Source organism: Balaenoptera musculus, chromosome 12 (assembly GCF_009873245.2).
Source record: "Balaenoptera musculus isolate JJ_BM4_2016_0621 chromosome 12, mBalMus1.pri.v3, whole genome shotgun sequence".
Classification (NCBI taxonomy): domain Eukaryota; kingdom Metazoa; phylum Chordata; class Mammalia; order Artiodactyla; family Balaenopteridae; genus Balaenoptera; species Balaenoptera musculus.
In genome coordinates, this window is record NC_045796.1 from 85,876,759 (window position 1) to 85,890,332 (window position 13,574).

At 35.4% G+C, this 13,574-nt stretch overlaps 1 protein-coding gene across 2 annotated transcripts in view; it reads right to left on the reverse strand.

Moving 5' to 3' along the window:
- The window catches only part of ADGRB3 (adhesion G protein-coupled receptor B3), a 780,347-nt gene that overhangs the window by 452,579 nt on the left and 314,194 nt on the right, over positions 1 to 13,574 (reverse strand). For both annotated transcript variants that reach the window (XM_036871882.1, XM_036871883.1), the window contains exon 5: positions 10,910 to 11,074. In XM_036871882.1, the coding sequence (XP_036727777.1) occupies positions 10,910 to 11,074 (165 nt within the window). The remainder of the gene's footprint in view (positions 1 to 10,909; positions 11,075 to 13,574) is intronic.

Consider the following 13,574-nt stretch of genomic DNA (forward strand, 5'->3'; position numbering starts at 1 on the left):
ATCATATGTAATGCAGGGAAGAGAAAGAATCATGGGAGATGGTGAGAAGGGTCTGAACTGGGATGAGGAGAAGGTACCAATGGTGCATCCTGGGAGATCAGGGCCACACGGGAAGGACCGTGAGTGGAGAGAGGACCAAAACGACGTCCAGGTGTCTGGTGACCAGAATGGAATATAGATGGTTGACTTTGTCTTTGGAAGTTCAAATTGAGATGCATTTATTTATTCACTCATTCGAATGACTGTTAAGAATCTCTTAGTCATCAAACTCTGTGGTAGGTATTAACAAGAAATACAAGAATTTGAATTCCAACCTCAAAAATATGATAACAGTAAAAGAAGTACTCTACACATACAAATAAGTAAATGAAAAATTAAGAGCAATACATCTTAACACAGCAATGAAGACTTTCAGAGAACAGATCACACCTACTTGGGGGGTAATTATGATTTGGATAATTTAGACAAAGGAGACAGCATTCATGAAGGTATAATCCCACAGGCCACAAACTACAAGGGAGCAAAGGAATCAGGCAAAAATATTTACCTAATTTAGAAGGCATAAACTAGCATATAAGTGTTATAAATGCACTAGGATATAACTCTCTACTTTTTCCAGTATCGTTCCATGGCTCTTGGTCGATTTCATTACAGCGAAAGAGAGTTCACCATAAATCCAAAGTTCCAACATAAACTAATGCTGCTGTGAAAACCCACCTAAACAAGAAAGCCTGGCAGAATAGGAGTGAGTACTTTCAACCTAATTGCAGGTCTCGCTGGTAGCTGTTAAAAAGAAGCCTGTTTAATATGTGTCTAGCTGTATTTAATAAACACTTTGTGAGATGAAAAATCACAAAATGCCAATTTAATCATCCCATTCATGTAATTTTAGCATCTCACTTTATTAAAAGTATCTGACACAATCTTATTGGCTATGTAATCCATTTGCCAGACTAAAAAGTCTAGTGAATCAATAGGCTGATATAAACTATTTTCATTTCAGAATTTTGCTTTTCAAAGATAACACTTATTAAGTTTGCTTTCAAGAAGAATGGTTAAAAAAAAACATTCATGCCTGCAGCATATGTACCATCTATTTGGCAAAAGAATATACAGGTATTCAAATTTTTGAGAACATTCAGAAAGCAACACATAAACAAAGATGAATTAAGAGATGCCAATCAGTTTAGTGCTCAGTGAGTAGAATAAAAGAATATCTCTTGTCCTTAAGAATTCTGGTTTGAGGTAAATTTTTAACTTTTTGTTTGTTTGTTTGTTAATGAATGTAATAGCTACACACTCACTGCAAAGAACAGAGGATTAGTGTCTCCGGCTAGGAAGATGTGCACGTGGTAATGACTGAGTCAGAGGTGGAATCAGAGAAGATAATTGGGCAGGGGGCTGTATTATGGACGAGGAATGAGGAAAGACCTTGCCTAAGAGAGATTAGGAAAAATATTTGTGAAGTGTTTTGCTCAGAGGGCTTTTTTTGAAAGAAGACTTTGCATCACCATAGTTAAAAATTTTTAAACATTTAAAATCCATACATTTGTAATATTAGTTCAGTCCTTTCTGCCAAAGTACACATGTTCTGTTTTGGCTAAAGTTCAAGAATGAGTTAAATTAGACATTTGAGGGAACTTTTGAGGTTCAACACCACCATAAACATCAACAAAACATATATTTTAGATATGAACAGTTTTGTTTATAAATTAGTTACAGAAAATAAATAACAATGAAATTGAAGATGTATCAAGTGGATGTTTTTGACTTTTTATTTTACACTGAGAACTAGAAGTTTCTTTTCCTGAACATTCACTGCACCAGTATGAAAGAATGGACTTGACAAAGTAACTGATTGGATATTTTTAAAAAAGAGCAAAAACCCAATATTCCTTTAGTGTGTTATAGAGTGTGGTAAGGCAAAGTTCCATTTCCGCTGTGAAAATGGAAAATTGAGAGGTTAGAAAGAGAGGAGTACGTGAATTTAATTTAAAAGATTAGACAACTGACTTATATGTACATGAAAGAGTTTCTTTAGTGTCAAATGTGGAACGTTGTTTTATTTTAGGTTTTTTGTTTGTTTCTCATCCTAGAATTGAAAACAAAAAAATCATTAATTATGTTCTGGGGGGGAGGGATAAATTAGGAGTTTGAGATTAATATATATACACTAATATATATAAAATAGGTAAACAACAAGGACCTACAGTATAGCACCGGGAACTATACTCAGTATCTTGTAATAACTTACAAGGGAAAATAATATGAAAAAAAAGATATATATGCATATATAATTGAATCACTTTGCTGTACACCTGAAACTAACACAACACTGTAAACCAACTATATGTCAATAAAAAAATTAAAATAAAAAACAATACCACAATATCACTGAAATCACCTAAACCAAAAAAAAATTAAAAAGATCTTTCAGGAAATGGTAGTGTCATTTTACTGATTAGGAAAAAGTAGAGGTTTTTGAGAGGTGGAAATTAAGAGTTCTTTTATGGGCATTTAAGCATTTCTTAGTCTGATATATGCATTATACTTCAGGGATTAAATGTTGAGATATTTAAAAATAAAAACCAATTATCATATGATACACCTAAGATTTCTATTTCATAACCTCTTGTCTAGGTACCACACAAGACATGAAGAGACTTTTTTCTTTTTATCTGATGCTTAACTGGGATCCAGAGTGGTGCCGAAGCTGCTTCTCCTTCAGCTGCATTCAGGTTTGCTCTCCACCTGGGTGAGTACGGAGGCAAGAAACCACCAAGGCCCTCCCCACCCTACCACCCACCCAGATACGACTGCCTTCCACACTTACAGGGAGAACCCCCAGACTCACTGCAAAACCACGAGCTTGAAAACACCTCAAAGCTTTCTTTCTAGAACTGTGTTCCTACTGAAGGCTAATTAGCACCTTGTCATTTTGTCAGAAAAGTGTTCCCGATGATTTGGGGAAATGTAAACATTCCCAAACTGGCTCCTCTGTACTCCTGAGAAACGATGCACACAGCATCCGCACTGTGACCGGTCTTGTTCTGTTAGACTCAGGGGAAACTGTGCTGATAAAGACCCACCAAGCTCTGCTCTCCTGGAACGTGTAGTCTGAGGGGCTGTGGTGGAGACAGATGATGATAAACAAGTAAACAAATGAGTGAACAAGAGAGTGACAGCTGGAAGTGTTCTGAAAGCAGTGTGACCACAGGAGAGCTTAGTTCCCATCACTAAAAGAAGCCAGAAGCATAAAGTTCCGTGGAAGGCTCTACCCAAGGGAGGTCTTGAGGTCTAGAAAGCTTTGTGTATTCGGGGAAAGAGAGAAGCCTGGGGCTCGTGGGGATCACGAAGAGGGGGACGCGGCAGGAGGTGGGTTTGGAGGGTGAGCAGATGTCCGATCCTGGAGGGCCCGGCAGGCATGGGCCAACAAGGTGAGGCACCACGAGAGGACTTTAAAGTAGGGAAGAGATGTGACATTTTAACCGTTCATTTTGTGGTTGTGTGTAGATTGGATTGCACAGAGACAAGAATGGGTATGGGAGATGTTGGGGACTAGAGTGTAGCCCAGACATGGGTAAATGGTAGACCCTTTTACTGAACTGGGTTAGAGTAGGTTTCAAACAGGTCCGCGGATACACAGTCCAGAAATATTAGAATGTCTATTTGGAACGCGTTGAATGTGTGATGCCATTGTAGACCTAATGCAGGGAGCCCTACTCTGAATAGACTTTGTTTAAAGCTGTATCTCCCAAATTTATTTAAAAATCAATCCTCCCTCCCCTCTTTCCCTTTTTCTTCCTTTTCATGGGACACCATTTGGTAAACATCGCATTAGAGGGCATAATTTCTTCCATGATAGGCAGCCAGGTTAAGAATCAGCACTTTCTTAGGCTTTTTAGTTTCTTTTCATTTCCATCATAAGCATTTGCAGTTGGATTTTTCCAGTGCTATTTTTCAATTTAAAAACTCCAAATGCCTATTTCTTAACTAACCATCCCACAAAGGTGACTAAGAATAGAGAACACGAGGCTGTATTTTGAAGCTGGGAGGATGCTGAGCTCAGTCTGTCCTACCTTCATGTAATGTGCTTCCTTATACAACAGTGTCACTCTGGGGACACAAAGTTTTTTTACAGCAATGTGACACATGACCAGATTTTCTGGACCCAGAAGAATTAAAATTGCAATGGCTAAAACATTAGATTCCTGGGGTTTGCTGTGTTAAAGAAACTTCCTTCTGCAATTGTGTTCACCCGGAAGAAAAACCTGTCTCCGATGTGCAGGGAACAATTCCTATGATACATTTTATCTTATTTTATTATTTAAAAATTTTTTTTATAGTTGATTTACAATGTCGTGTTAATTTCTTCTGTATAGCAAAGTGATTCATTTATACACATATATACATTTGTTTTTATATTCTTTTCCATTATGGTTTATCCAAGGATATTGAATATAGTTCCCTGTGACTATGATACATTTTAATGAAAATACTATGTTTCAGTCTATTTTCTCATCTTGACCAATAACTGGTGACACTATAGTATAGACTGGATAACAATAACCACAAGTTAAAGTCATGAATATTTTGAACACTAAAACCATCATTTCAACAACTGTTCTGTGTTGATTGCTGATGACTGATTAAGTTACCTGTAGGGAGGAATTGGGGGAGAAGAGTTCTGGCCCCTGACTTTGAGGCTATCTGATTTAGGTATGCCAAAGTTGGAAAGCTCTGATTTTTACTGAATTGGGAGTTACCCAGGGAATGGGAAAGACTCCTTTGGGATACAAGACTGAAATGTAGAAGAGCCATATGCTGAAGAGCAAAAACCTATGTTTCCTATTTGTCATTTTAAAATAAATGACAAAAGAGGAAAATCAAAATGAAATATCATTTTTAAAAATTAGAATTAAGAATAGAAGCAAGTTATCGTGGTAAGGGCTAAGAAGGATTTAAAAAAAAGGTTGGTAAGTAAATTAAGACAAAGTTTAAATGAGAAAAATATTAAATAGTAAAAGAGAGCAAGCCAGGATTAAGAAAGACACAATTTTTTAAAACTCTCATAAGCTAAGCACTGAAAGATCACCAGAATAATGCTGAAAATCTGAAATGACACAAAATGAATACAATTGCCACATAATAGACTAGAAGGTTAAGATGATGAAATGCAAATTTTAATTAAAGACCAGGTTAACGAGGCAGCATTTGTGTTTTAAATTATAACATCCTCATGTTGAGACAATCAGGGACCTTTGAACCAAGGTAGGGCAAAGGCTCAGGATCTTTCCACTCTCTGTCCTCACAGGAACGCTCCCTGCAGAGGGACTGTGGGGAGGTCACCCTCTCACAAATGCTGAAGGATCAAAATACTAGGACCACAGGAGACCAAAGCCTCTTGCTCTAGGTAACAGATGTTAGGTTCCAGCTGTGTTCCTCAGGACCTATAGTTGGGTGGTTCTTTCCTTCTTCTTAGAGTTTATGAGTCTGCAAATATATCTGGAAACTACAACCTAATGGGATCTGTCTGGAATGGTTCTGGATTCTCAGGAATGAATTTCTCAAACGCAGGACTGCTCAGCCCCACAGACTGAAATGGGCCCTTATGCAGGTACTTCTCCCTAGAACAATCCTGGCCAAAGAATCCCTTTGAGTGTCTGATGAAGGCTGTCCATAAGAAATAAAGCTCAGAAACTGTCATAATATCCTGAGTTTACTTCACCAAATCCCTAGTTTTTAAAGTAATATTCCCATATAAATCATGATCCTCGACTTTATATTGTTTTATAGTTTTCAAGATTCTTCCACCTAATTTTAATCACATTAACATTCCTATGATACAGAAGGGTAATGAATATCAGCTCTATTTTAAAAATGAAAGAAGTGAGGAATAGAAAAGAGGAAGAAGTTGCCTAAGTAAATATTTAAAATTAAGGATTGGAAAATAAATACATACATACATACATAAATAAATAAATAAAATTAAGGATTGGAACTAAACCTTAATCCATGTCTGTGAACTCCAGACCACTGAATCATATAATTATATTCATTTATACATAGCCCCATATATAAATGAAAACTTGTCAATAGTTCTTTATTTCAGTCTTCAATCTGTCACTCACTTATTTATCCCTACCTATCCTCTATATTACTTGTTCTCTACTTCATAAATATATATCAGAAAGAGAATTGTCAAAACTGACACAAAGAGGGCCAAACTTAAATCATTGGTTCTTCCAGTCTTCAGCTACTGACAGAGGGAAAAAAATTATTACTATGAAGTAAAACACTACGAAGAAAATTACCATAGAGCTTGAGGCTTTGAACTAAAAACTTAAGCTTTCATTTTCCCAAAATAATTTAATTTTGGAAAAGAAAATATCAATTTTTTTTCGCAGATATACATCTATATAATTTTAATGGAGGGCCTACCTAGAAAATGTAAACATTCCATATGTCTGTCACTTTTCTCCAGCTGAATATTAATCAAAATCAAAATCATTAAAAATAGAAGCATCTAAAGTGATCAAATCACCCTGGAGGAGGAGTCACCACCAAGGTGACACCCAGGCTCAGGTCTGACACTTAGCCAGACCTCAGTACTGTTGGCTGCTTCCTTGGTGTCACAGCGAGGCTGTGTTATCCCCTGTTGGACCTAAAAGCATCAGAAAACACATTAATAACCAGACAAGGTCACTCTGAGACTGTGATAAAAATGAGGTAAAACAAGGTCACTTCATAGACAAAGACAAGGTCCCCGTGGAACCCACAATGTTCCAAGCATTCTCCTTTCTCAGCTAAGATGAGTGACTCACTTCTTCACCAACTGCATCTGGTCTTCCCTCATCCTAGATAATTTACTAAGATACACAATCATAGCATTGTCCCCCCTCCCTGACACCATCAAATCTGGAGCAAAGCCCCACTTTTTTAAACCTTCTGTGAAATCACCCAACACAAGCCCAAACCCTTGATAAGTCTTTCCTAACACCCCCTTACTAAGACGCCCTGCAATTCCCTATGTTGATTTCCCCTCACTGCCGAGTAACAAACCCAACTTGTTCAACTACAAGTGTCATCCTGATGGACTCTCTCACTGGAGGACACTGACATGATAATAATACTAGTACTAGAGAGTGTTTGCTCGTTTGCCACCTACCATGGTCCTCTCATGAAGAGGGTGTTACTATATTGTCCTCATTGTACAGCTGAAGAAACTAAGGATCAGAGGGGCAACATAGATATGAAAAGATGATATCTAAATTTAAATATATGTTCTCTTGCAAAAGTCCAAGATCTTTCCCCTACAACACATTAATGTATTATTAAGTAGGCACAGAAAATGTCCTAGAAAAATTTGGATGAGTATTAGAAATTCATACATGTCAAGAAAATCCAATCAATAGTCATCTAGTGCATATCACCAGGTACAAAGTTGCATGGAGAGATACATAGGAAATAAAAGAGCATTTCCTTGTCCTCAAATATATCAATTATGAACTTGATGCTCAATTAGTGACTGCAATGAAAATTCAGAGAAAACAGAAAACATAGGTTGGACTGCCAGAAGTTCTGAGTTTGGTGATAAGAGAAACATATCCCAAAGACCCCTGAACACACACATACACACACACATCCTTCCATAGTACCACACATAATTATTACTACAGATGAGAAAAGGAGGAAAACGAAGTCCCATCACGTTTATGAGCCAGTGAATGAATCACAGTGAAATCCTTTCGTTGCTCTGTATACCTCTGGCCCATCTCCCCCCAACCAACACCAGTCACTGTTCTCAGACACAGTACACAAGTCGGTAACTAGTAACTCAAACTAGGAAATATCAGATCAGATCTACCCTTTCCTTCCTTTCTTCTCTCCTTATATGGATCTCAGGCAAGTGGTTTACTTTCATCTCTAAAGAAGTTGGGAGAAAGTTGGACATTGACTAAGGAAAGTATCAGATAAAAATAGGATGCCATCTACTTAGCAGTAGACATCAGAATTTGCATAAATAGAACCATTTCATTATTTGATGTGAGCAATATTCATCATCCCTACATAGTATCCACTTTGTTATGGGGGTGATATGTGCTTCCTAAAAGCAGGAAGCTGGGACGCTGCTCTGACATGATCCCACACTAAAACGTCACTGCCCATGACCACAACCTGCATGGTCAAATCTTGCAAAGGTGGTGAGCAGAGACCCAGTTTGTTGTTTTGAATGTTTCATCTGCTCTCTTCTGTTCTTCACTCCACAATCAGCCTAACCAAGGAGAACCAAGTGTGGGTCTTGGCCCACTTCTTCATCACTGGCAATTTTCCCATTATAGGTTTTCCCTTAAGAGGTGGTCTTAGGGTTCTCAGGTAGAATGGCTACAAGAAATGGAGGTTGAAACCACTTACTATTCAAATTACCACATCTCATTGAGACTAGAGTATTTGTATATGTTTTTCAGAATTGCATTTAATTTTTCACATGCTTATTTCTAAATCCTCAGAAGATATTACAAATTTCTTGAGATCAAGGACTATATATTCTTCTCAGTAGTGTCTTACATCTAGTTGACACTTAATAATGTTTTATATTCAGTGAAGGTGCCTGAGATTAGCTATAAGAAATTAGTTCTAATTCTTCTAATATCTAGGAAGAATTTGAAACATTTGTACCAAACATATCTTATATAATTTAAAAACATAATGCCAAAATTTTGAGCAGAGTATAAAAATATATTTTTTTAAATCATAGTTATAAGAATTCCCTTTCAGATAGCAAGGAAATTGGGATAAAATATGGTAAGAATTTTATCTTTTATGATGTAACTAAATCCAAGAATGGAAATAACAGAAGTCAGAAGCAACATATTTATTAAGTATTCAAGATAGATCCATAATGCTCACTTTATGAGAAAATATGAGCTAGGCCAGAGTTACAATTAGTATAATCGTAACTCCCCAAAATTAAAGACCTAACAAAAGAAAGCCAACCAAATTTAAGGGTCTTAGAGTGGCTCCAGTGATAGTATAATACAGGTAAAACACACATGGTTACTACTTGAGTGATAAAGCAAAAACTACATCAACTTAGAAAAATGAGTTTTCTTATCTAAATTGTAACAACTCAGCCTCTCTGTGCACTCATCCAAGCCTTTTCCTGCTAGAAAAAATTCATGGAAAGTGTACTATGAAAAACCTGGTTGACAACATTTTACTGATCAGTGCTATTTTATCTTTGTACTTATGCGGATCAACTGAGGTAAAAGAATTAACTAGAAACTAATATATTAAAAGAGAGTCTATAGTTAGCTATGATTTTTTATTTCCCAGTGTTATCTATTTTTTCACACTCCACAGAAAAATAAGAGTGAACTCTGACTCCCCATAAATATCACAGCTCAGCAGTTAAAAAAAATTCTAAAATTTGTATAAATTTACTCAAATCTTTGGAAAAAAGGCAGAGCATAAATATATATGTGTGTGTCTGTGTGCCTATCTGTATGTTTACAGAGAGATAGAAATAAGACAGAACATAAATAGATTTTCTGGGAGTGATTTGCAAATAAGGAATCATGATTATTGACTCCCCAATATTCATAATACTTGAATACTGAATCATACGAGTTATATTCATCATTTGTAGAATTCATAACATTCTAAAAGTGACGATATTACTCAATACAACTACTACATATTTACATGTATATTCCTAAGTGTAGCAAGCCAGTTAAAGAGAACAATTAAGCTTGTTAGATGACTGTTGCTTCTCTACATTTTTGGATGTTTTTCAGTCTTCAGATGTTTTAGATTCTTAAAATTTCCAGAAGAACTTTGAATCACTGCCTTATAATATAGGATATTAACTTGGGGAATTTAAAGGGCAAATGGGACTCAGTGTGAGCTGAATAATGTGTCTGGAGCTCACTACTGGCATCCCAGCTTTGTTGCTTCCATGTAGAACATGTGACTGCATGGATAGGTGAGAAACTCTCCCAAAGAGAAGATGATGCTTATTTATAATGGTCCCATTGTCATTTTTGTTAGCCTCTGCCATTTGCCACTCCTGTCTGTGTCTTCCTCTAGAAGTGCCTTTGCTTTTCCTGGGGAGATTCTATCATTTGTTTGTTTTTATTTTCTCTCATAAATTGCAAGCCCCTTCAAGCTGGAGATGAGTCTTTTTCATTTTGTAGGTATCTGTTTTATGTGTGAATGTTTCAGCAACTTAAATAATAGCATTACGAAGACTTCTGTCTGGAGTAATGGGTGGAATTAGCAAAGTCGGGTAAAACAGAATTGAAATATTTTGAAGGAAACAAATTTTAAATAACATAAATACACTCTAAGAACAGACTATACAGTCTTCATAATCACATAAATACTGTATGTCATTTATGATCTAACCATTTTATGCATCTAGCAGTGAATCTAGAAAGTCTGATTTCCTAACAAATGTTTACCATGCTCACACGTGGTCAAGGGTGTATCCCACTCCTTAGCTGAGTGAGTGTGAGAGAATAACATCAGAAGGATTGCCTCCACACTGGTCTCTCTAGTTACAATGTGGATGCAACAGTCAATTCAGGTCTTTGGGATGGCTTATAATTTTTCCAGGAGGGAAATCCAAGTAGAGATAAAATCTTAGTGGGAATCATTAATATACCTATTTATAGAAATCCAATAAAGGTGAGCATTCATTGGTACTCACTCAAGGAAATATTATACACAATTACATATGATAGAATCAAGGAAGGTACCCAGTTTTATTTAAGCAAGAATCAATACGCAAAGGACACATTTTCCAGCGTGACTGAATGAAGGTTGTACTCTTAATATCTCCTAGGTATCCTAGGGACCATATACAGGGACATAAATGCCAAGCTCCCCAAATCCAGAACAGGCTTACCTGGGCAGAGAGCGATATTACAAGGCTTATGATGAGTCTCGGGTCCTTCACATGGCCTTCCCCCATACTGGGGCGGAGTGCATGCCCGTGTTCTTGTTCTTTGGCCTCGACCACACGTGAATGAACACAAACTCCACGGAGACCATTCCTCCCAGACTCCATGGACTGTAATAAAGCAAAGAAGCTTCAACAACAGAATCAGAGAGGCGAAGTCAAAGATTATTTTTCTTTATAATTAAGAAAAAAACTCATCAAATAGACAAGTATGAAGATATTTTAAAAATTCAATTGGATTACTCTTATTTGTCACAAAATGTAAGTTAAGTTAGCAATCATTTAAATAATGGAAAATTGCATGTACCTCTTTTTGTATTTGAACAATTATGTTATAAACTTTAAAAGTTTTTTGTTTTTTTTTAATGGAAATGCACCTCTCTCCCTCATAGTAAAATAGTCACGAGTTACTTCTATGTAAAAGTAACATCAACTAAATTTCTTAGAGTGATCTTCTGGAGTTAAAATTGCATTTAAATAGATAAGGGTCAATTTTATTCTTCCAACATTTACAAAGTTTCAGGATTAATAAATTTTATGGTGTCAGAGAAAGAAAAAAAATCTGAAAATTGATGGTACATATTTTAAACAGCTTTTTTACCTCACATTTTAGAAAACATATTTTTGCCATTTAAAAAATGTGGGTGTTTAAAGTCACTGTCTTTTGAATAAGAGGGAAATTTCAAAAACTCTATCTACTTGCATAATAGCCTCCTCTCTCCCCAGTTTTAATATGAGGGGCAAATATGAAGACCTCTTTCTAATAGCCAGAAAAACAGAAGATACCTCTCCTCTTCCAGTGACTGGATAGCATTGGAAATCCTCCTAATTAATAAAAATTCTAGAAAAAACATATGATCTAATTAAGTTATGTCTTATATAACTATCAGTACACCAGTACTTCAAATACACCATTACGATGAATTCACACTTGACCGGAAATACTAACATAATTTGTGTTCCTCCATAATAACTGCTGCAAATAAATGTTGACATCTTTTGCAGAAAGTCCATTAAGGTTCAAAGTTTAGGTCACTTTCTTGCACTGTCAAATCACCAACCCCATCCCAATTCTTAACATTTGGGACACAGTAAGCAGTTGTACTCCATGGATAATACAAATCAAAAGAAGCCAGGCAAAATGTGCTTTTCAGTTCAAAATTCCTGTCTTGATGTTGAACCTCTGTCTTACTCTTAAAAGTTCCTCAGCAGATGTTTGATATAACACCCACTGACATGAGTAGGGGGAGTAGAAATTTATCACAAAACATGACAAAGATGTTCATTTTCTCTTCAACATTGGTCGGGGTAAGCAGAAGTGTCAGAGGAGACATGCCAGTAAATATAGTACATCTAGAATATTTTGCATGTTATCTGCTGACCAAGTTGTTACTTTAAAAACACAGATATGACATCCTCAATTATGAGGCAGCCCGTTCTCTTCTATTTATACTATTTAGTTGCCCAACTTGTGAAAATATGTTCAAATATTGGAAAAATTAGCCAAATTTAGGTAATATTCAATGAAAAATTCTTTAAGATTCTGTGAAACTTGCTGGAAAGTATATTTCAAAAATACTATATAGAAAAAGTGAGAGAAATTAAGATGTTTGCATTTTTCCCATTTAAGTTTGGGAACACCAAAGACAATTTGTATCCAATTTGGTATAAGAATAAATAGTAAGTCTGTATTTAAGTCTAAGGAAAACACTACACATATACCTATATTTACATATAGGTATATATGATCAATTACAGCAAAATAATTTAAAAGTAACATATATGAATGTACTTTGTTATGTAAACTGTACACCTGTAAGCAATTTTTGCATTTATTTCTAGTTACCAAATGTTCTCCACTTAAAAACCACCTTTTCTCCCCAATTTTCTGTATAAAATGCTAATAGACTATATAGTATTTTTATTTCTGGTTCTGTTGTGTTCTGGTTCTGTTGTCTTCTATCAAATCACATTGTTGCACATGCAGTGAACAATCCCAGAAGAAAAAGCTGCTAAATTGGCAGATTTTTCTCTAAAATCTCAAAGAAATGTTCATTAATCTTGATGATTTAGTTAAACTATGGAGCTAGAATCCTCTGAAAACTAATCTTTTTTTTAATTTATTTTTTTTGAATTTTATTTACTTATTTTTTACACAGCAGGTTCTTACTCACTACTTCTTAACAGTCTTCATTGCTCCATGGTGAAATTTCATGACTTCTCCACATCAATTTTGAAAAGCAAAAATATGTTTTTTCATTTGAAAAAGACATACAATTATTAAAAATTTGTTACTTTTGATACTTGATACTATTGAATTAGTAGGAAATTGTAGCACAAATCTTGTAATTTTATGAATCCTTTTCATAAAGATTTATGATAAAGATTAAATATTTTTATTTTAATGGAAATTTGTTGGATAAACTACTTTATTTTCAGTAAAGTATGAAAATCTGTAAATGATCTAGTCCATTTGAAAAATGTACCTAGAAACTAAAATCAAATTGATCCATTTTTATAGTTTTCTTCTTTAGACACTAGCTATAATATCATGTCTCTGATTTATCTAGAGAAGAAATGAAGAATACACAATACACAAATTATATTACTA